The sequence below is a fragment of the Gossypium arboreum genome, chromosome 3 (genome assembly GCF_025698485.1).
Source record: "Gossypium arboreum isolate Shixiya-1 chromosome 3, ASM2569848v2, whole genome shotgun sequence".
NCBI lineage: Eukaryota > Viridiplantae > Streptophyta > Magnoliopsida > Malvales > Malvaceae > Gossypium > Gossypium arboreum.
The window spans coordinates 135354226-135377173 of record NC_069072.1 but is presented as its reverse complement, the minus strand read 5'-3'; the positions used below and the strand labels follow the sequence as shown (position 1 = coordinate 135377173).

The 22948-nt window shown below is 32.7% G+C and overlaps 2 protein-coding genes across 2 annotated transcripts; one reads left to right on the top strand and one right to left on the bottom strand.

Moving 5' to 3' along the window:
* The first annotated feature begins 4941 nt into the window (after positions 1-4941).
* On the top strand, positions 4942-15778 carry LOC108476214 (mediator of RNA polymerase II transcription subunit 33A). Its single transcript, XM_017778356.2, has 12 exons — positions 4942-5472; positions 6346-6456; positions 7548-7895; positions 8256-8575; positions 8693-8784; positions 9231-9591; positions 10546-10756; positions 11582-11696; positions 11911-12072; positions 12979-13639; positions 14028-14234; positions 14391-15778. Exons 1-12 carry the CDS (start codon positions 5195-5197, stop codon positions 15506-15508), a joined length of 3984 nt encoding a protein of 1327 aa, XP_017633845.1. The 5' UTR covers positions 4942-5194; the 3' UTR covers positions 15509-15778.
* A 2144-nt stretch (positions 15779-17922) lies between these two features.
* Positions 17923-22621, bottom strand: LOC108474382 (uncharacterized). Its single transcript, XM_017776287.2, has 6 exons — positions 22247-22621; positions 21004-21237; positions 20158-20269; positions 19902-20076; positions 19146-19386; positions 17923-18444 (listed from the first exon to the last, which is right to left on the bottom strand). Exons 1-6 carry the CDS (start codon positions 22419-22421, stop codon positions 18149-18151), a joined length of 1233 nt encoding a protein of 410 aa, XP_017631776.1. The 5' UTR covers positions 22422-22621; the 3' UTR covers positions 17923-18148.
* Positions 22622-22948: the final 327 nt, after the last annotated feature.

Genomic DNA, 22948 nt, shown 5'->3' with positions numbered 1-22948 from the left:
AGGTTGGAGATTTGACAGCTTAGCTGCAAAGAACAGTGATGTAATTATACATTTAGACCCTTTTTGTTTAATATTACTGGGTTTCATCATTATGAACATAACTGTTTTTCAATTATGTTTGCTTGGCTTTGCCGTCTTGGTGTTTTGGTGGTTTGGGGTGTGGGTTAGGCACCCCCTTTTCTATTATATAAATATCAAAATTTGACAAAATTATATTGAAGGACGTGGATACTCATCATCATCTAAAATAGTTGGAATTCTCTGATATTTATTCTTTTACCACTTTTAACAACCCTGCTTCATTTTATCTATCCTGATGAGATCAGATAGTGGTGAGTGGACCATTTCACCTAACTTATTCCTTTGAGTTGGTGTTGGTTTTTGTGTGTTGAAAACGGGTTTTAAAATTTTTAAGTCATTTCGGTTTAAAATATAATTATTTGAATCAAAATGTTTAGATAAGGAACCGATCGAGTATTAGTCTGAAGAGAGATGTTAGATCAATTGATTTGTAAATCAATGCGTACTGATTGAATCGGGTTAAAAAAATCAGTTTAAATAATTTTTTTTAAATTTATTTTTTGTAAATTTATTTAATTGAACCGGTGGCTTGATTGGTTCGGCCACCAATCTAATTATGAAAACCTTAATTTAGAATTTTGAGTTCGAATTATTTTAGATTTGAGTCAATTTTGGGTTTGTATAATTTTGGACTGAATTATTTTAGGTTTGGTTCATTTGTGTTTGAGAGTTTTTTTTAGTTTGATCATTTTAATAGATGGATTTTGAATTTAAATTTATCAAATTTTCAATTTCAGATCTAAACCGATAGGTGTAACAGTATTCATAGGATCATAAACTAGTAGTTTAGCAGATGATTGGTGCTGAGTTAGCCAAAAACGGTGTCTTAGATTCCTTTTTCTGGCATTAAATATGCAGGTCCTTGTATTATTATATAATTAATTTTTCCCGAGAAACAAACAAAACAAAACAACATATTCTCTTCTTCCTTGAACAAAAAGCACAATCTCACAAAGCCAAAACCAGCATCAAAGTGGAGGATTTTATGGATCTACCACTGCCATTTCTTATTTATTTTTCATATCAATTAATTACTTATTTTATGTGAATGTCAATGTCAATGGTGAAGGTGGAGGGGGTTGAACCGTATTTGTTGAGACTTCGAGGATAATGATAGGGTGGCCCCAATACATCACTTTCCCCTAACTAATAAGCCCTAACAGATTAAAGTCACCTCCACTTCGTCCTTTACCTACCACCTTCATGATGCTTGAATCAGGGGCGGAGTTAGAGAGTTTGACAAGGTCTTGATCTATCTTAAAATGAAAAGTTTCATAATATATTAAAATTTATGAAATTTTAAATTGATAATAGTAAAATTTTATTTTATCATTTATCATATTTAATCTTCTAAAAATTATAAAGATATCAACTCTTTTTTTTTAAATAATTTCATTATAAGTTCTGATCATATTTATTTTTTTTAACCCAGCTCCTCTTTGATCCTTAAATAGGAGAATAACACGTTTCATCACACTTGAACCCACTTTCTCCTATATTGATAACAATACTTATACCAATAGAGTTAAGACTCAATCGACAAAAATATAAACTATTAAAATAATAAAATTATATTTTTATTATTGTAAAATATACAATATGCTGGATGATATGAATATACAGATATAATTAATATATGGAAATTTATATATTTTATATAAAAAGTTATATTTCAATGTAAAAAAAGATAAGGTTCTCTCTTTTTTCCACCTTCCAATTCCTTTCCTGCAGCTAATATGTGCCAATATTATGATTATCACTTAAGGAGTAGGAATTGAGGGGCCAATTCTCATCCCCCTGTCATCGTCTTTACCTACCCTAACCACTAGAGTTTTATTTTATTTTATTTTTATTTTATTTATTTTTTTAAAGTACACTTTATACTCCAATTGAGGTTTAATTTCACTCTAAGTCCTTATCTTCTTCAAACTCTTAGGAATTTAGTCTCTCGTGTGATTTATAAATTAAACTCCGATAATGGATTTTTGTTGAATTGAATTTGAAATTATAACTGGTTAAAATATGTCATACATCCATGTACTCTTTGTAAATTTAGAATTTGATTCTTATACTTTTGAGATTTCAAAATTTAAGTTCAATTGTTAATATTGTTAAAATTATTTTGTTAAATTCAGGTTCATTACAATGTTCTTTTCTTAATTACCACACAATGAGTTTTTTTTTTTAAAACAAAAAAAATAAACAATACTAACAATTGGACTTGAAATTTAAAAAATAGAGAACTAAATTCCTAGAATTAAAACCAGAACCAGAAGAGATTAAAATTTGAAATGTTTGAAGAGTACGGGGACTTAATACAAAATTACACCTCCAATCGATTTTTTCCTTCCCATTTCCTCCATTGATGAAGACAACATATTTGGGGGTTAGTGTGAAGTATACACAATAATATTTTTTTGGTATCAAACATATAAAGGAGTTTGGATGTTTGTAAGTCTTCCATTTTGTGTGGTGAGCGGTGGGTCCTTTTTTTTTTTTTTTTTTGAGTTTTTATGATTCCTTAAACTTAATTTTATCTAATAAAGGAAGGTTTAACCCTACAATATCTGTTCATGCAAATTCCTACCTAACCCCTACCTTTTCCCTTTCATTTTCCTTCTAGCTTGAATTATAGTTTAATTAGTATAAATATTATTGTTTATGTAAAAAGACGTGAGTTTAAGTACGATAAAATGCATTATACTTCTATTTATGGGTTGGGGAGAGATTATAAATAGTTCTAGATATGGAGTAAAAACAAAAGCAGATATGATTAGAACTTATAATGAGATTATTAAAAACTATATTATGTTAATTTTATCTAATTAAATCTTAGCTTGTTGTGTTTATTATATTATTTTTGATAAGATTGATAAAGAATCAAACTCGAGATTTGTGTCAACTAAAGATTTAAATTTAAATGATTTAGTCGATTATGTATTTATATTATATTTAAATATCTAATTAAGTTATTATTATAAGCCAACTAAATACTAATTTAATTATAAAATAATTAAAAAGTTAATCTGTTTAAAAATAACAAATATTATTATAAAGATGTTTTTGCATTGTTGGACATTATCTTAATATTATTTATAGATTTTGACAAAATTTAATATTAATGAAATCTGATTTTATATTTTTAGGGGTTGGTCCAAAATTACTTAGCGGACAATTTTACCCTCTTAAATACCAATTTTAATTAAAAGAACTATTCTTAGTTAAATTTCCTCAAAAAAAAAATATTCTTTATTTAAATCTGTAATACAGTCATACCATGTGGGCACTGCTCCCATGATTTAAGCAATGAAATTAAAACATTATTAGAATAACATACATTTGACCTAATTATTATTATTATTATTATTTAATATTAACATAAAATATTGCAAACTAAGAGATCCATTCAATTGCTAATTTATATATATATATATATATATATATATATATTATTTCTCGATATGGAGTGGAGGTTAAAATTCTTTTCTAATTATCATTTAATATAAATTAAATTATTCAAAATTGTATAAAAATATATTTATATGATTATATGTAAAAATTTATCTAAAATTACAAATATTTATTATTAAAATTTTATTAATTAAATACATAGAATAACATTAAAAAGATAAAATCAGTTATTATTAACTGAATTTTAATAACTTAACTCAAAAATATATTTTTGAATAAAATTATGGAAAATATAAATTATCATGAAAGAAAAACTATTAAAATGGTGGAAAATATATTTTTGAAGCGTATTTCATATTTAAAGGTTAGAGAGATATTATAAATAATTTTAAATATCGTATAAAAAGAGCAGATATATATTATGAAAAACTGTTTTATACAAAAATGACACTATCAAATGTTTAAATTATAGGTTATGTCCTTACAAATTTTTTTTATTAGTATTGTTTATAGGTTTAATTTTCTCTCGACAACCCCAGATCGTGGTTAAGATTTTGAATTGGTCCTTCAACTTTAAATCATTTTAATTGAATCTTTAAAAGATCAAATTTCATATGATTAGTCCTTTTATCAACCCAGCCCATCAATTCAAATGTTAAATGAGACCACAAAAATGACATTAAGTACATTTAAAACACAAAAATCAAAATGTAAGTGACACATACAATTATGAATTTGATTTGTTGAAAAACTGAAATAATCATAAATTTTAAGAACACTGGCGATTTTAGGAGTTAAATATAAGTTATTAATGCAGAAAGTACATATAAAATTTAATATATTTGTTTTAAATATGTTCCACTTTAAATTTAAGATAGACTTTGAATCCTAATTTATCTATTAGGCTAATAGAAGGATTTGATTAATACACTAATTTTTTAAAAGGTACAATAACTTATTGGGTCCTCTAACTTTATAAAAAATTATTTTAACCATTCATTTTATTTTTTTTTTTTGCCTTTTCTAACCTTTAAACTTACGTTATTTGTCAAATCACCTCAAAATAGAAAGAAAAATTAACGTATATTAACTTTGCTGACATGTCATATACTTGGATTGCCACGTGGATGCTACATCAACAATTAAAAACTTTTTAAAATTTAAAATTTTTTAAAAAGAGTATAAAAATATTTTTTATATTTAAAAAATAATTAATTGCTAATGTGGTATACATGTGGATGCCACATCAGTAATATTAAACGAAGTTAACTTTTCCGTTTATTTTAGGGTGATTTGGTTGTAAAGTTAGAGGGTCCAAAAAGTCATTATGCCTTTTGGGAATTTAATTAGAATGATTGAAGTTAGTACCAATGTAACGTATAAACTATAGTAAGGGACTCATTATGTAAATAACCCATTTAAGAAATGTCTTTGTCTAAAATAGCCACCACTGCCCTTCTCCATATTTGACTTTCTCAAATTATGCCAGATTTATTGCTCAAAATCCAAAAATAAAAGGAAAAACAAAAAAGGACAAGGAAAAATAACTTCAAAAATAATTATAAAAAAAAGGGGCCTCCATTCTTAAGCCTTTTCCCTCAAACTCCACCACTCTTTTCCTCAAAACTGTGATTTTTTTTTTTTTGCATTACAAAAACAGAAAGGAACCAAAGGTGGCTGCTTATTGTGGAGCTTTAGACCAATGGAGTTTAGCTTGCAAAGCAGCAGGCTGTGGGAAGAGGTGGTGGAACAAACAAAGGTGGCAAAAGAGAAGGGTATTGATCCTTTGCTCTGGGCTTTACAAGTGTCTTCAAGTTTGGGTACCTCAGGGATTGCTTTGCCTTCAACTGAGTTGGCCCACGTGCTGGTTAACTACATTTGTTGGGATAACAATATCCCAATTCTATGGAAGTTTTTGGATAAAGCTTTGATGATGAAGATCATTCCTCCTTTGCTTGTTATTGCTCTGCTTTCACAAAGGTTGTGTATTTTTCCTTTACTTTCTTGGGTGTTCCTGGTTTTTGAGAGGTTTTAGATTCTGGGTTTTTGTTGAAGTTGTGAGATATTTGTTCATGGATGATGAATAGTTCGATGTGTGTTAATGGTAAATTTGATTCATTTCAAGTCCCTCACTTGTCCCCCCCTTCTAGAGTTTTAATTGGATATTTCAGTTTCTTGGAGATTTAGATAGATTTGAAAAATAATTTAAAAACTAAAAGATTTATCGTTTTATATTTCTTTAAATACAATCTGAAGATGATCTTCGTAGTAATCTATTTTCTATAGGTTTTTTTTTCTTTATTAGTGATTATGTAGCTTCCTTATTTGTTATTCAGGGTAATGAGAGATTTGATAAGAAAAGGGGAAAGGTATGATAAGTGGAGAACAAAGCATTGGGCTTAAAGTCAAATTCCATCAACTATAGTGGAAAAAGAAAAGTCAGCAACTAGAAAGTCAAACAGTTTATTTAACTGTTCTTAAGCTTTTACTTAAATAGTTTTTGATTCTAATGGCCTCTATTTTCATTCTTTTCCTTTTAGTTTTCTCAACTATTGGATGCTTGCCATTGTGATGCCTGATTAATTAAAATGTCTAGTACTTCAAAAGAAAAGAAATACATTATCCAGTAGGAAACTCTATCGGAGCTTATTTTTTTCTTTATATGTATTTATTCAACTTATTTTCTTATATTTTGGATAAGGGATGTAAATTTGAGTTTCAGGTGAGCAATGCAAATAATATTGTCTTCTAATTTCAATCTGCTATTAGTTAGTGATGGAATTCTTATGGTTCCGATGCTATATTTTTTACATATCTAGTTCTCTCACTTTGTTGGTAAATTTCTTTCTACAGAGTAATTCCGAGTCGGCGTTCCCATCCAGCTGCTTATAGGCTTTACTTGGAACTTCTTAAAAGACATGCTTTTGCACTCAAGTGTCAAATTAATGGACTTGATTACCAAGAGTGAGTTCCTCGAGTTCTTATTGCATGTATTATTTGACACACTTCTACACACACACACTCACACACAAACAATATAAAAAAAAAATCAAACATATATAAATTCAGCTAGCAAAAGATGGTATAGAGAAGAAGATAGGAAAAAATGTTTAGTTTGCAGCTTTGAATATTACATTACAGAAAAGGTCTTTGCGAATGAGTATGAGTAATGTATTATTGCATATCACTATATCTTTATCAGAACTGACTAATTTTGTTTCACGTGTATTATAATAACCAGATTCTGTCTTCAACATGATCATTGTGCTTCAGTTTTAATATCTGAAGATGTGTTAGTATCATAACTAACTCCTAAGTGTTCTTTAGGCTATACTTGCTAGTTTCTTGCTAAACTACACAGAGCCTTTCATGGTTGTTCTGGTAAATCCAAAGGGTTGTTCGCTTAATTTACAAAAGCACTATTTAGATTTTGTTCTCATGACATATTTAAACTATGACATTGTGGAAAATACTTCAACCATGAATACCTTTTACTATCTCATCAACTTTGACCTTTCTAGAACATTTTAGACCATAATATAATGGCTATAAATATTGTATTAGAACAATTAAGGCTCATTGAACCATATAGATTAAGAAAAGAAGAATAGCAGGGGCTTGGAAAATGCAGAAGTAGGTTTGCTACCCAAGAACTTCATCGTATTGGCCCTTATGATTGCTTAATTTGAACCAAAAAAAAAAAAGGTTTCATTATTCTGCAATTTTGATGTACATGAACTCAGTTCCCAGACGGAAATTTATATGTTAAAAGTTGTTCCAATCTATGTTAAGTGCAGATTTGACTTTACCCTAATATAACCGTGTTGGACATCGATTAGATGCCTTCAAATCTTTAAAGATATGACTCTTGGACCTTAGTAACCAATGGGGACACTTTTAAAATATTTTATGTTCCTGTGTTGGATATTATTAAGTCTATAATGAGCTTTGATCCTTCAACACCATTCAAATGCTTTTGATTAAAATGACCATTTTAGATTATACCAATTATTATCAGTTTTTGTTTGTAATTTCTGTGCTTTCCCTTCATACAGGGTCATGGAATCAATAGATGCTACTCTTCATCTTTCCGAGATTTTTGGTCTTCAAACAACAGAACCTGCCATTTTGGTGGTTGAGTTCATCTTTTCAATTGTGTGGCAGTTGTTAGATGCATCATTAGATGATGAGGGTTTGCTAGAACTTACTGAGGAAAAGGTGTCTAGATGGGCAATTAAACCTCAAGAAATGGAGATAGATGGTCATGATATGTATGACGAGAAGAATATCGCATATCGTGAGAGGTTGCAGAATTTCAATACTACAATGGCTATTGAGATAATTGGACAATTTCTGCAAAATAAAGTGACTTCTAGGATTCTTTACCTGGCACGGCGAAACATGTATGTATCTTGTTAACTTTCACAATCCCTCTTGACTTTTATGTGTTCTTGTTTGTCCAGTGCATTTTAGTTTTCCAAGCATTGGAGTGGTAAGTGTTCTTATCTTAGTTAATCTCAAAGGAATAAACTGGATACTGTTTCCTCATTGTTTTATCTGTAAGTGCATACATTCAACGAGGTGGGTGTGTATGCATGCATGCTTCTGTATGTGTATCAGAGAAAGTTCTTTAATTATTTGTTTGGTAAATTTAGGTCAGTTATCCTTTCAGGTTCCTTTCTGTTGAGCGTGTTCTATTTGAACAAAACATAACCCTTTTTTTTGGTTTGATTATCGCTTATCAATCTTACACCACTTGTCAGGTCCTCTCATTGGGTAAGCTTCATTCAGAGTTTGGAGCTTCTTGGGGCAAATTCAGCAGCATTGAAAAACTCGAAGGTTTTAACTTCTGAGGCTCTTCTAGAGTTGACATCAGATAGTCGCATTTTTTTGTCTAGAGAATGCAAAACAAGTTCGCGGCAAAAGTTCCATGCTGTTATGGCTTTTGGATCTCTAGCTTCTTCAGTCAGTCTATGCCCTGGAGCTAGTCACTCTGATCTTTGGCTCCCTCTTGATATGGTATTAGAAGATGCTATGGATGGTTATCTAGTTAACACAACAAGTGCTGTTGAAATTATAACAGGTAAAGTTGGATATCTTCTTTGGTTGAAGATGGTATTTTCAGTTCAAAATGGTAGGTAGCCTGTTGTAGCAAAAACGATATGCCAGAATGTAAACAATTAAGTTTCGTACTGTGCAGGTCTTACTAAAACTCTTCAAGCAATAAATGGCACTAACTGGCATGACACCTTTTTAGGCCTTTGGGTTGCATCACTTCGGCTTGTTCAAAGGGTTAGAACTTCTTCTAATGTTCAGAAATTTTCTGCACTTTTTTCTCTGAATGATTACTATATTCTGAACAGAGAATCTGAAGTCTTCTTAAAGCATTCCAAAATTTACGAAGACTTCTGTCCCTGTAACTTTTCAGCTCCGAAATGCCTTAAATTTTAATGCTCTTAAAAGTGTAAAAGTTTTATCTGGTATTGGTGTACTTAAATTCACAATAGTAACATTACTAATTTGTTAAAAGATTTATGCTTTCAAGCCTAGAATATATAAAAGGAAAAAAGTTCTTGCTTTGCTTGACCGACTAAGTTTCTTTCTTTTTATAACAAACACTACATTCACTCTGAATCTATTGTAGGTGTATTCTTCAGCGGTATATTATTCTTTAGTTTTCAGGTATATGAAGTAGTCCGTTTGATGTATCTTACCTTTAGTTCTGAATTAACTGTTAGGAAAGAGATCCCATTGAAGGTCCAATGCCCCGGTTAGATACACGTTTGTGCATGCTACTTTCTATTATGACTCTTGTGGTTGCTGATCTTATCGAGGAGGAGGAGGGTGCGCCAACTGATGAAACAGAATACGGCTCCACCAATCACTGGAAAGAAATGAAGTTTCCCAGGAAACGTCGTGCTGATCTGGTCTCCAGCCTACAAGTACTTGGTGATTATCAAGGCTTGTTAGCTCCTCCTAAGTTTGTTGTTTCTGCAGCAAATCAGGCAGCTGCCAAAGCAATGCTGTTTGTGTCAGGAATCAATGTTGGGAGTGCATACTTTGAGTGCGTCAATATCAAAGACATGCCTTTCAGTTGTTGTAAGTAATATCTTGTTCTATTGATCGATATTGCTGACCACTTTTTGTCACAAGTTTGGAGTCTAATCCGTGCGCACATGTTAATAGGCAGTGATTAAATCCGTAGGTGGTTTCCTTTTCTGTTAGACATCGACCAGAGAAGATAATTGGGAAGCCAAACCTTTTGTAGGGATGGGGGTGGAAAATTCTAGGAATGGTTTCAATGTTGAAAATTTTACCAAGTTAGGTTCAGTTCTTTTAACACTAAACTTATAAAACTTGGAATTTTGAAAATATGTTCTTTTACATTCTTGTAAGATATATAATTGGTTCAGTCGGAGGTTCCTTTTACTTTCCCAACTGATCTGCTGTAAAATTATTACAAAACCATCTTAATTGCTTTCCACTGGACCCAAACCATGGCAAAGCCCTTAGAAAGATGAGACTGAACTTATTAGTTTGGTTCAACTTCTTGCTTCACTGGTACTTATGTTGCAATGTGCATCTGTCTGCACTATTGTATGACCAGAAAAAAGGAAAAGAAAAAACATAGCAAAGTATAATCTTGTAACTTAAAATCATCAGAAGTCAAGAAGCATTGGAGCTTCAGGGTAAAGTGATGACTGATGATTCCAAAAGGGTTCCTTAATTCTTGGGGCACTGTGTCAGCTTCTTATTAAACACTAAAGAGAAAAGAAATAGAAGAAGTAATCCTTTTCTCCCCAGAAAAAGTTGTTGCATTGGATGGATGAACATATGTGTAATGCAGTCATTTAAAGAAAATAGTCAAGAATTACCATTGGTTCTGGTTTGTGCTGCACCAGAAACCTTTAATACCCAGAACACATTTTTGAAATTTTCTGAAATTGATTTCTACCACCAAGTTCCTATCATGAAATTTGATCTATTTTTTATTATTCTTCTGCCTTTACATTTTTAGCACTTTCTAATCTTATGCTGTGAACTTGTTTGCAGCTGGAAACTTGCGCCATCTGATTATTGAGGCTTGTATTGCAAGAAATCTACTAGATACGTCAGCATATTATTGGCCAGGTTATGTGAATGGACGGATTAACCAACTACCTTATAGTGTGCCAGCTCAGGCACCTGGTTGGTCATCATTCATGAAGGGGGCCCCACTTACTTCGGTAATGATTAATGCTCTTGTTTCAAGCCCAGCTTCCAGGTATACATATTTATCTCTCTTAAATTATGCTTTTGTTTTCATACTCTCCTTTTTTTTCCAAAAAGTTTCTGTCCTATGCTACTTAGTAATGGCAAGGCTTTGTAGTGCTTGTTAGGTTAAAGGGAATTATCAACTTTATAGGTATCAATTCCACACACATAAAATAGGCGACTACTACCAATGTGCAACTTCTAGTTCCCTTACTGTATATGCGAAGGTTGAGGAGAGCGTTATAGTGTGCATTAGGTTGGAGGGTGTTATTCGCTTTATGTGTATGGATATTTTTATGGGGATAGATCCCAAAATTACACATAAACTTTGATTCAATGTATAATGTGATACAGGAATTTTGATTTGGTGCAATTGTGATGAAACTTAGAGTGAATATAGTTGTTTGTGCATGTACTGCTAGGTAGGTGATAGTGTTAGTGGTATATGAAAACTGAATCAAAATCAAATTTTCATGCATACAATTGCAGTAAACCAAAGTCTATGCATCATATTGTGCATTGGATCGAAGTTCATATTTACAGGAAAAGTTTTATATATTACCTGTGTGAGTGATAAAATCTCAAATGTAAGAATCAATAACAGGAGGAAAGATCTGGCATGCAAAACAATATAATAACATTAAACCGGACTCTCAAATGCAAAACTGAGTGATCTTGATATATACAAGTTTTCAAATATCTTTAGTTTTTGTTGATTTGACCTGGTCTTCAGTTATTCCTTTTTCTTTCCTGAAGCCAGGTATATCAGTTGCTCTTTTTTGTAAATTTACCAAGGGTAAAGCAACTGAATTTAAGCTCATGGATTTGATGGAAGCTTAGCAGAGCTGGAGAAAATTTTTGAGATTGCGGTCAATGGATCAGAAGATGAGAAGATATCTGCTGCTACAATTCTTTGTGGAGCTTCTCTAATTCGTGGCTGGAATATACAGGTAATAAGATTAATATTCCTTTTCATTTTAGCATATTTCATTTGTGACCCTTATGCAGATGCCGTAATCTTTCATGTAACTGCATATTTTGTAACACTGAATGGTTCTTCCCATTTCTCCTTTGGGTTTTCTCCTTTTTTTTTTTTTTTTTGCTTTTTATATTGTCTTTTTATTATCCTTGCTTTCTAATTATGTTGGTTATATATGCATGCAGGAATATACAGTTCAATTTATAACTAGATTGATGTCTCCTCCGGTTCCTGCTGATTTCACTGGAAGTGACAGCCATTTGATAGATTATGCTCCTATGTTGAATGTACTAATCGTGGGAATAGCATCTGTCGATTGTGTCCAGATTTTCTCACTACATGGCTTGGTATGATTTGCTAACTTACGTAAGCATATCCCTTCCACAGTTAATGAGTGATATTGCTTCTAGTTTCACAAACTTTCATGAATGAATAATAGTATATCTTTATCTGTCACATTGATATAGTTTCTTTACCTCAGTAATACTTTGATTCAAAGATATTCTTGACTTCTTCGAGGAATACCGGCATCTCCTTCGGGAGCTAAATTGTTAAGTTTCTAAGCAGTTTTAATTTAAGTAGAATGCAAGAATGAATTCTTTCGTTCGAACTTAGATTTTAGAAATGACAGCTTATGCTTTAATGTAGAATCAGGGCTCTTTTACTGGCCATGACACATTGCTACTGGTTCAAAATGATCTGAAACTAGAACGGTTAATTGGTTAAAGTTATGTATATCTTGATGGAAAGTTTTTTATGCTCTTTCTATTTTAGTCACACCATCAAATAAACATATAATGACCATAGTGCTTTTGATTGAAAAATCAATCTAAATTATTTCATACCCCTCGCTCAATGAGAAAATGGGTCAGCATTGGATTGGATTGTTTCCTTATTCAATGAAAGTATTTTTAAATTCAACCAACCCATTTTCAAAATATGAAGTGGATAAATAAAAATTCTGAGAAAGTCTTTCATTTGTCTATCATTACAGGCAGTGCCGTCTATATTATCAAGGGCATTCTAATCTGAACACTATTTATTCCTTTTAGCTTTACTTACATATAGGAGGATTAGAAGTTTCCTTCCAAGCAAAATTCCCATATATGTAAACTACAAACAAATTTTATATAACAAATGTGATTTATATAATTCATATTCTTGTTTGTTCATGAATGTAAGTTGTTTATCGATGAAGACCTTTATTTGAGCTATTAGGTAGATTTTATTGCTTTCTTCTTCTGTCTTGCCAGGTCCCACAGCTTGCTTGTTCATTGATGCCGATATGTGAAGTTTTTGGGTCATGTGTGCCTAATCTCTCGTGGACTCTCCCCTCAGGGGAAGAAATCTCTCCTCACGCAGTTTTTTCTAATGCATTTGCTCTTCTTCTGAAGCTATGGAGGTTTAATCATCCTCCTATTGAACATGGAGTTGGTGATGTACCAACAGTTGGATCCCAGCTGACTCCCGAATACCTTTTGTTAGTCCGGAACTCCCATTTATTGTCTTCTGAAAACACCCACAAGGACCGAAACAAAAGGAGACTCTCAGAAGTTGCGAGTTCCTCATCCCCGGAGCCTGTATTTCTGGATTCATTTCCTAAGTTAAAGGTCTGGTATCGGCAACATCAAAGATGTATAGCTGCAACACTCTCCGGCCTTGTTCATGGAACTACTGTTCATCAGACAGTGGATAGACTTCTTAACATGATGTTCAGAAAGATTAATAAAGGAAGCCAGTCGATAACTTTTGTTACTTCTGGAAGTAGTAGTTCATCAGGTGCTGGAATCGAGGATAACTCTCTGAAACCAGAGTTGCCTGCCTGGGATATCCTGGAAGCTGTTCCTTATGTTGTTGATGCTGCTTTAACAGCATGTGCTCATGGAAAACTTTCTCCACGTGAGCTGGCTACAGGTTAGTCTGGTGTGCGTATCTCATTTTTGTCTTTATGCACTAATGCATAATGAGGAAGACGAGAGTCATACATATTGCTGTTCAGGACAAATGTCATTTAGCAAGGAGCTGTTTCTCTTGGGTGAAAACGATAATGGTTGAGGCCTTTTGGGCTAAATGCCACCCCTCCATCTATATGTTTTGATGTGGGATGAAATCATAGATTGGTTTCCACATGGCTAAGTAAACTTGACTTGTTGAACCATGTAAAAAGAGGGGGAAGAGGATGCATAGGAAAGGGGAGACGTGGAAAAGAACTACTTTTATGTGAATTAATGTGACACCTAGATATGATGCTTAGGTCTGATAAATAAATATTGTTATAACCAGAATCTTTTTAATGTCTCAGGGCTAAAGGATTTAGCTGATTTTCTTCCTGCATCTTTGGCAACCATTGTTAGCTACTTCTCTGCTGAAGTAAGTCGATGTGTATGGAAACCTGTTGTTATGAACGGTATGGACTGGCCAAGCCCTGCTGCAAATTTGTCCAATGTTGAAGAGCATATCAAAAAGATTCTAGCAGCCACCGGTGTTGATGTCCCTAGACTCTCTGCAGGTTTTTAACGTTGCCATCTTAAATTCTGATTATTTATAACATTAAAGTTTACGGATTGTGATCTGGACTTGCATTTATAGTTACTCATTCCTATGTCTTTATTGAATGGCAACGGCATTTTTGTGATTGTATGACTGATGCATAATGCAATAACAGGTGGTAGCTCTCCAGCTACTCTTCCACTACCGTTGGCTGCTTTTGTAAGTCTCACCATTACTTATAAAATCGACAAAACCTCGGAAAGATTTCTCAATTTGGCTGGTCCAGCTTTGGAGTCCCTTGCAGCAGACTGTCCATGGCCTTGCATGCCAATTGTGGCTTCCCTATGGACTCAAAAGGCAAAGCGGTGGTTTGACTTCCTTGTCTTTTCTGCATCTCGCACTGCTTTTCTCCATAACAGTGATGCTATCGTCCAGCTTCTTAAAAGCTGTTTCACTGCCACCCTTGGCTTGAACATCGCACCAATCTCCAGCAATGGTGGTGTTGGAGCTCTTCTTGGCCATGGATTTGGATCACATTTCTGTGGTGGGCTTTCACCTGTTGCTCCAGGGATTCTCTATCTACGTGTTTACCGTTCCATCAGAGATATTGTGTTCATAACAGAAGAGGTGGTTTCTCTCTTGATGCATTCCGTGAGAGAAATAGCATGCAGTGGTCTCCCAAAACAGAAACTAGACAAGCTGAAGAGAAGCAAGAATGGAATGAAATACGGGCAGGTTTCTCTTGCTGCAGCAATGACAAGGGTGAAACTTGCAGCCTCCCTAGCTGCTTCTATAGTATGGTTGTCTGGTGGCCATGGTCTGGTTCAATCATTGATAAAGGAAACTTTACCTTCTTGGTTCATATCCGTTCATAGGTCTGACCGGGATCAAGGATCAGGGCTCGTGGCAATGCTCGGTGGATATGCACTTGCATATTTCACAGTGCTTTGTGGTGCTTTTGCTTGGGGAGTTGATTCTTCTTCATCAGCATCAAAGCGGAGACCCAAAATCCTTGGTTCACACATGGAGTTCCTTGCAAGTGCACTAGATGGAAAGATATCGCTCGGTTGTGATGGAGCCACATGGCATGCCTATGTGTCGGGACTCGTAAGTCTAATGGTTGGATGCACCCCAAATTGGGTCCTAGAGGTGGATGTAGACGTGTTAAGGAGGCTAAGCAAGGGATTAAGACAATGGCATGAGGAGGAGCTTGCTCTGGCCTTGCTTGGCATTGGAGGGGTTGGTACAATGGGTGCTGCTGCTGAACTCATAATTGAACACTTTGACTCCTAACTTGAAACTCCCACATTTTGTGTAGGATGCCGGTTGTACACTAGTATTTCATCGACTCACAATAGTTCTTTTTCGATATAATGGAGGGCGTAGTTTGGAATAGGGGAAGGGATTGCAGATATTAGGATTCGAATCTCAGACTTGTCGCGATTGAATATATTTCTTTTGATGGAAGATGCTTGTAGAGTGATATTGTACATAAAAGACTAGGTTGTATTGGAAGAATATTGTTTTATAAAATTTGTTTAATATGAGGCTGCCTAATATAAATTTGCATTTCACGTTACACTGTTTTCTTCACTCTTTTTTCATCTAAAAGTTATTTTGTGTTTAAGTCACCGCTGGATTTATGTACTTAGCATTATATTTCTACACTGCCCTTGCCTAATATAAGGAGTCTGAAACGGTGTCGTCCTCATGTGCGGTTTTCTTTTCTTAGTTTTTATTCTGCACATTCTTCATTCTCACGTAGCAAAAAGCTTTGGACTCATTTAATTTTAAATCATACTTAAGAGATATCTATTGGATCACAGGTGAAATATCAAAATATTTGTATTTAAGATTTCTGTTTCAAGTTCGATTTTTAAATAAATTTTTATTTGTTACCCGTTATCAATATTTATATTTAAGATTTACGTCTCGAGTTCGATTTTTAAATAATTTTTACTTCGTAATGAATTATTTACTATTATATTATATTCCATTTAATACAATATTATTAGGGTAAATTGCATCTATAGTCATTAAACTATTAATAAGTTATTAAGGTATTTGAAAGTTTTCATTTAAGTCATTAGGTTGTTAGAACCATTGTTACATGGCCTTCTCTCTTTACACCATTTGCCCCAATTGAAAGCTCTCTTTCTTCTTCTCTTCTATAGATCACTTTTTTTTTTCTTCATAAAATAACTTTGAACGTCACGAATATATGAACCAAAAGCTAAATATCTTCTTCAATCTCTTACACTAACCGCCAGATTGACTTGGATCAAAGATTATTCTTCTACTCATCAATGGGTATTGATCCACCGTATTGATCTCTAAATAGTCACTTAGAGCTTGCTAGCTTAACTTTTAAAAAATAGTAATAATAACAATCCAATGACTTAAATGAAAATTTTTGAATACTTTAGTGACTTAAATGGAAACTTTCAAATACCTTAATAACCATTTTGTAACTTTTTGAAGTTGAGTGACCAAAACCTAAACTTTCTAATAATTTAGTGACTTATGTATAGTTTACCTATTCGAATTTCGAGTTAATCGAATTGAGTTATTCGAGTCAACTCGAATAAGTAATTCAAGTTTTTAGTTCGAATTGAGTTGAATTTTAAAATTCGAATAATTTGAATCGTGAATACCCCTTCGGTCCCTATCAATTTTGAAAATGAGCAAATTGGTCTCTCTCAACAAATATTTTAAAAAACATTCAAAATAATTTCAAAAATTCAAAATATTTATAAAATTTTCAAAATTTATATATATTTTAAAAAGTAAAATAGTTTCTAAAAAACTCTAAAGAATATATAAAGAAAGTTTAAATTTTTGAAACAATAATTTTGAGAGCTAAATAAGTTAATTAATGATTCAAGTGTTATATTGAAATAATATTTTAATTCGACATGTTTAATTATTTAATTTAACTCGACTCAATTTAAAAAAAAAATTCAAATCGAGTTATAATGATAAAATAGAACTCGCCAACTTGATTAATTTAAAATCTTTTCAGTCGATTCGATCGATCGTTCACCTTTAAGAGGAAAACAATTTATACGAACATTTCGTTTAACTGATCTTGATGTTTTTTTATCCCTTTTTAATTTGATCTTCAATGAAATGTAAAGTAAAAAAGAAAAAAAAGGCAAAAGAGTCTCATAAAAACCAATCATTTAGGCTAAGAAAGTAACACTTAAGTGATTCTTCATAATGCTTTTTGACAAAATTGCATGATGAATTTTAAAGGGTCAAAATTTTACAGCAAAACATTTCTTTGTTAGTTCTCACCATAAATAATAAGTATTATGAACTGAGTTATTAAAATTTTTGCTAGTGGCTGCAAAATTTTCAAAAATATTAAAATATTAAAAATTTTAGTACATTTTAAAATTAAATAAAAATATTATATATCTTAAATTGAGACGAGTCTAAACTTCAAAAATTGATTTCGACCTAATCAATATAATTATATTCAATAATCAATCTTGACTTTAAAAACTTAATTATAATTAGATTCGTTCAAAAGTCAAGCTACCTGCTCAACTTGATTAACAAATCCCGATTTTTAATTTGAACAGACTAAATAAGCTATCGATTCTTGATTCAACCAATTCAGTAGATGAGACCCGTTTTTTTACCACTGTCTAAACCAATTGAAAGCAAATTTGATTAAAAAGAATAGCTAAAAGAGAGGAATCTAATCTACAAGGACAATTTTGTATTTATACATTCATCATGCTGATTTTGTATGCAGGATACAACAAACAAACAAATAAACCTAGCTTCTATCTACAACCATTGCTTTCCAACAAAAGGAAGGAAAGTCAACAGAACATTTGATAGTTCTAAGAAATGAGTAGCTTTATATACTATTTAGATGCTAATTGCTTCTAGAATAGCTAGATATGCTGCTGAGATAAAAGCCTAGAGGAACTCACGGTCGGGGATAATCAAAGGTGCCACAAGGGTCCAAATGTAGAGTGCAGCAGTAACCCATTCGGTGCAGATTCGAACCCAGACTGATGTCCAGCCAACATCTACAAGATCTGAGCTGTCAGATGAGCTGGTCCATCCGGAAAGAAGCATTGCAGAGTACATGCTTGCCAAGGCAAAGATCAGGTGGAAGAATGAATAGGAATAACTAACTGGTCGAGCTTCTTTCTCCTTTGTTTCCTTGCCTTCTTCAACATCGTCCCCTTCTAAAAGCGGTTTCTTTGTACCTGCACCACAAGGTTTTAATCTCCTAATTAAAGTGGTTTCTACTTTCTACCTTTTGAAATGCAGAAGCTTATCAAATGGCATTCAAGGTTATAGTCTGTTCAGATAGTGTCATCGAGAGGCTGCAGGGAAATTGTTGTTTAATTCATCTTGAAAACAGGGTGGAATCTACCTTCATTCATTGGTTCTACGTTTGAAGCATTATATCTTGTGATAATTACAATTTACAAGAAGTACAGACAAAGAAAATTGTGAATTAATAACTGGTTGAAGTGTAATAAACTGCAGATATAGCCACTTGGTTTTAGTAAATTTGCATTAAATGTCATATGAAAAAAAAATAGCAAAACAACTGGTATTCAGAAAAAGGTACCAGATAAGCAAGTTCAGCAGCCACTTTATTTTATTGTCTCAATACATGGTCAATTGTAGCATAATTAAATGATCTATCAATAGCAATTTGGCCTTATTCTCAAGTCTACTTCTGAGTATCACAATATTTCACCCAAGGGAATAGAAAACAAAACATAATTGTCAAAAAAAATGAATCATGTAAAAAAAAAATAGAATGCACTAGCTTAGGCATCTGAAAATGTCAGCAGGAAAGTTTCAGGAAATAGATGGAATACTTGTATAAATATCTTCGATTTACGCAGTTTCAGAGGACTTTAAAAGATTACAAGTATTGCATTATTTTGAGTACCTGCTTTTGGGGAAGATGGTGGTGATAAAAATGTCGTTGAGGATCCAGCACGAAGAGCAGAATAGATAACTGAGAGAACTGTTGTGAGCATCCCAAGAATAAGAGTACTAAGTGAAACAGCTGAGGCTTTATTATGGAGACCATTGCATACATAATCTCTAGGTTCGCTGGAGAGACCCGTGTAGCACACATAAGCACAGTAAACTGATATCACAGAAGCAGGCAAAAGACTGCCATTCACCTGTTAAAGATTTTCAATTGCAATTATGTTGTCAGTTGCAAAAATCTAAAATATTTTCATAAATTCAATATCACTAAACACTACAAGCCAGCCAAAGCCCAAAGTTAGACTTGTTACGCTGTTATGTCTTACATGTATATGCAAATTTTCCAACGGGAGATTTATGCAGCAAGCTTTTCGTATTTATGGTGTGAACTGTCCTTGGAGGCTTGGTATACATAATAATGAATAGCTTTGAAAGTTAAGAAATCTGGGACTTGGGTAGTTTTACCAAGAGGATCATAGCTCCATTTTTCTTATTATAAAATTATAAAAGATAAAAGTTTCAAAAACTGAGTAAACTAGGAGATAGCCTAAGGAGCTAACCAGATAATGTCCAATTTTCTTGTCATTCTACAGTAACCTACTCTTTAAATGATTTAATAAATATATATTTGTCTTATCAACTCAAGTTGTTTGCAGCAGGTCAGTTGATCATGTAAAAGCAATAAATAGAAAAACAAGCTTATTCTTACCGCAGGATGCAAAGCTATAATTCCAAAAGAAAATGCCAGAACCATTGTCATGACAATAAAGAAGACATTGAGACCACAGTCATGACCAGAAGGGTTGAACCATATAAACAAAATGCCAGAGAACGCAAATGCTGCAAGGTAGCAACCAATTGATACAGCAAGTAGAGCAATATACCTGAAGGAATAGAATTTAAACATTAGTAATCAATAACAGAAACAATGGAGAACAATAATGAACCACTGGAACTGAGCCAACCATTTCTGTTCATCTTTTTCAACCCAGGCATCATTCCATGAGTGCGTAAAATCAAGTAATATAATCACTTGAACCAATAAAAACACGCCAGCACCAAATTTTGATAGTATTTCTGAAAGTATAGCAAGTTTACCAGGTTAGTTGCGAATTTCAGTATCATATCTTATGAAAATATTTACACACGCATAAAAGACTAAGAAGTCAAGAAATTTAATTCAACATAGCCCCAAGAGAAAGCATCATAATTCAATGAAACGAAGAAGATATGCCTGCCTTGTTCCCTTTCTTTCTGAATCTGGGAATTTAATGGCGCATAAGAAATGGCACCTCTTAAATTAATCCTATTGAATTAAATTTTTGGTGATTAATTATGCCTTTAAAAACACATATATTCTGGATAATTACTTCATAGACATAATATTTGATCACACTGATAATTCATGTAACATTCCAAAAGAACAGTCTTTTTCTTATGTTATAATCTTAATCAGTTTTATCTTTATAACAGATAACACTACGCAAAGCTGGGAAATAGTTAGCAGTAAAACCTAAATATTGTTTCATGTAGTTGCATAGAGCAAAAAAAAAGTTCTTTGTAACACAAGCTTGCAGCATGTTATTAGGCAGGTTCAATGCAATCCATTGCATGAGCCTCCTGCATTGTTGGGTCTTGGAAGAGTTAGCTATCCTTACTTGCCAGACATGCCATTAGTGTATGAAAATAAGGAACAACAAAGTCCATTTAAAAGAAAAAAATGAAAAAAGAGTGTCTCCATAACTACGTGAACTTACAGACCTCCAGATTGAGGAAGATTTTAATAATTGAGCTTAAGGAGCAAAACTAACCATAGACTGTGATGACAACATTGGGAAGGAAGAACATAAGGATCACAAGCAAAATCCAGATCACCATCTTTGCAATCCATCCACCATGATGCCATGAATCACGTCTGTCATTTTGGTCCTTGACACCAATCATTATTAGAGCTAGTATAGCAAAAAACAGGAAATTCCCCAAGCTGACACGAAGTACTGCCTGTTCTTGATACCATGTTTTTGTCTGAGTAGAACTGTTTATCCCTGCCAAGAAAACATGAGAAAACATGTGATTATATATTACTTGTACAACACAGAATAGAAAAAGTAGTTAAACGTACCCAAAAATTCATGTATTCAGGAGATAGCGCATTGATTTGTTATGATCTTTTGGAGCAATAGGGTAATTATTAATACAAAATAGTTTATTAAATGTCAAGAACCCAATAGAACATAAAAGATGAGACCAATTGTACAATATCAGAATATCAACACAATGATGTCCAAATAGTTAGATAGCATAAAAGCATAGTTGATTCTGTCTGGTACTTGAGTTAGAATAAGCAGTGCAATCAAAACTATATGTTAATTTTTTATATGAAGATTGCTAAATGAACCAAGTGAACCAAGATCCAGGTTCTTCCAAATACTCTGTTATTATTTGTATTAAATTTATCATAAAAACAAAAACAATAAACAGAGTTCAATGACTCAACTAAAGAATGCTTAGCCAACGTACAGGATACAAACATTAAAGCCCCCATTTAATTCTACCAATATGAACTCACATCCTTAACACTCAAACAGTCATGCTTACAATGGCTTAGATTGGTAATAGCATACAAAGCAATATAAAGAAAACTCAGAAAACTTGTCTACAGATCACAACTCCTATAATTCAATAAGTAAATTCACTGTTTCTTCACTCCACAATTCAAAACCTACTTAGCAAGCCAAATGCCAATGAGGGGAGAAAATCATTTTTAAATCAAAATTTAACTTAGCAGCTAAGGTTCCAATATGTCAATAATTGCATTCATGAATAGCTCAGCTTCCACTTTACTGTTCCAAAATCCAAACTTCTAATAAATATACTTATCACCTAACATCAATATTCGAAATACCCAACAAGCAAATTCCAAAAGCTTTGAAGGACCGATTCTTATTTTCAAAAATTAAGGCCAAAAGAAACCCCCAAATCCCTGAAAGAAGTAAGAATTAAACATATCGTAAACGTCATATGATCAGAGGAAAGAAGAAAGGGAAAAATTACAAGGTAACTTCTCCAAAAGAGGTGCACCAACTTCTCGAAGAATCCAAGAAACGACAAGGGAAAGCCCAAAGAGACCACAATAAGCAAGCCTGGCTGATTTCCTGGAGATCCCAGACGCCACCGTTGAGCAAAGGCCGCATGTGGACGCAGCACAGCAAGAAGCTAAGCACGACATCTCTCTCAAACTCCCTCAATCTAAGAATCGGAAAAACTAATTGAATTCAAGTAATTATTAGGAAATTAAAAACTAAAGATAACAAGGAAAATTAAATGATTGACTGGTAGCTGGGGAGATGACAGAAGGGGTGACGAACAGTTGAGAATTCTGGTTTTCCTTTTTTAACTAGAATGTTGCTAATATCAACTTCAAAATAAATTAAACAAAATGGGATTAAACTGTTAAAACGTTTTTATTTAATTAATGTTAATTTTGTTTTGTAATAAGTTGAATTTAATTTTTTTTTTATTTCTCAATGTCTCTACTCTATATAAGTTTATAGGATAATCTATACAAATAGTCTTTTTTTTTTTTGACAGAAGGTTACATTTTAGTTATTTATATTTGAAATTTTACTTTTTAGTCACTTATGTTATTATTTTATTACGAAATGATCACTCTACAATTAAGCTCCGTTATCTCTCTAACGGTAATTCTAAGTGGCAGTCTAACTAGATTTTAGGTGCCAACTTAAATTTTAAATG

Bases quoted from the DNA above. Each gene is read 5' to 3' on its own strand.
- LOC108474382 (XM_017776287.2), bottom strand. From the start codon at position 22,421: ATGTCGTGCTTAGCTTCTTGCTGTGCTGCGTCCACATGCGGCCTTTGC. The intron at 20,270-21,003 runs GTTAGTTTTGCT...CTATACTTTCAG, and splicing joins TGTTGTCATCACAGTCTATG to AAATACTATCAAAATTTGGT. The intron at 19,387-19,901 runs GTAAGAATAAGC...AATCTTTAACAG, and splicing joins TTATAGCTTTGCATCCTGCG to GTGAATGGCAGTCTTTTGCC.
- LOC108476214 (XM_017778356.2), top strand. From the start codon at position 5,195: ATGGAGTTTAGCTTGCAAAGCAGCAGGCTGTGGGAAGAGGTGGTGGAA. The intron at 8,576-8,692 runs GTAAAGTTGGAT...CGTACTGTGCAG, and splicing joins TGCTGTTGAAATTATAACAG to GTCTTACTAAAACTCTTCAA. The intron at 10,757-11,581 runs GTATACATATTT...ATTTGATGGAAG, and splicing joins GTTTCAAGCCCAGCTTCCAG to CTTAGCAGAGCTGGAGAAAA.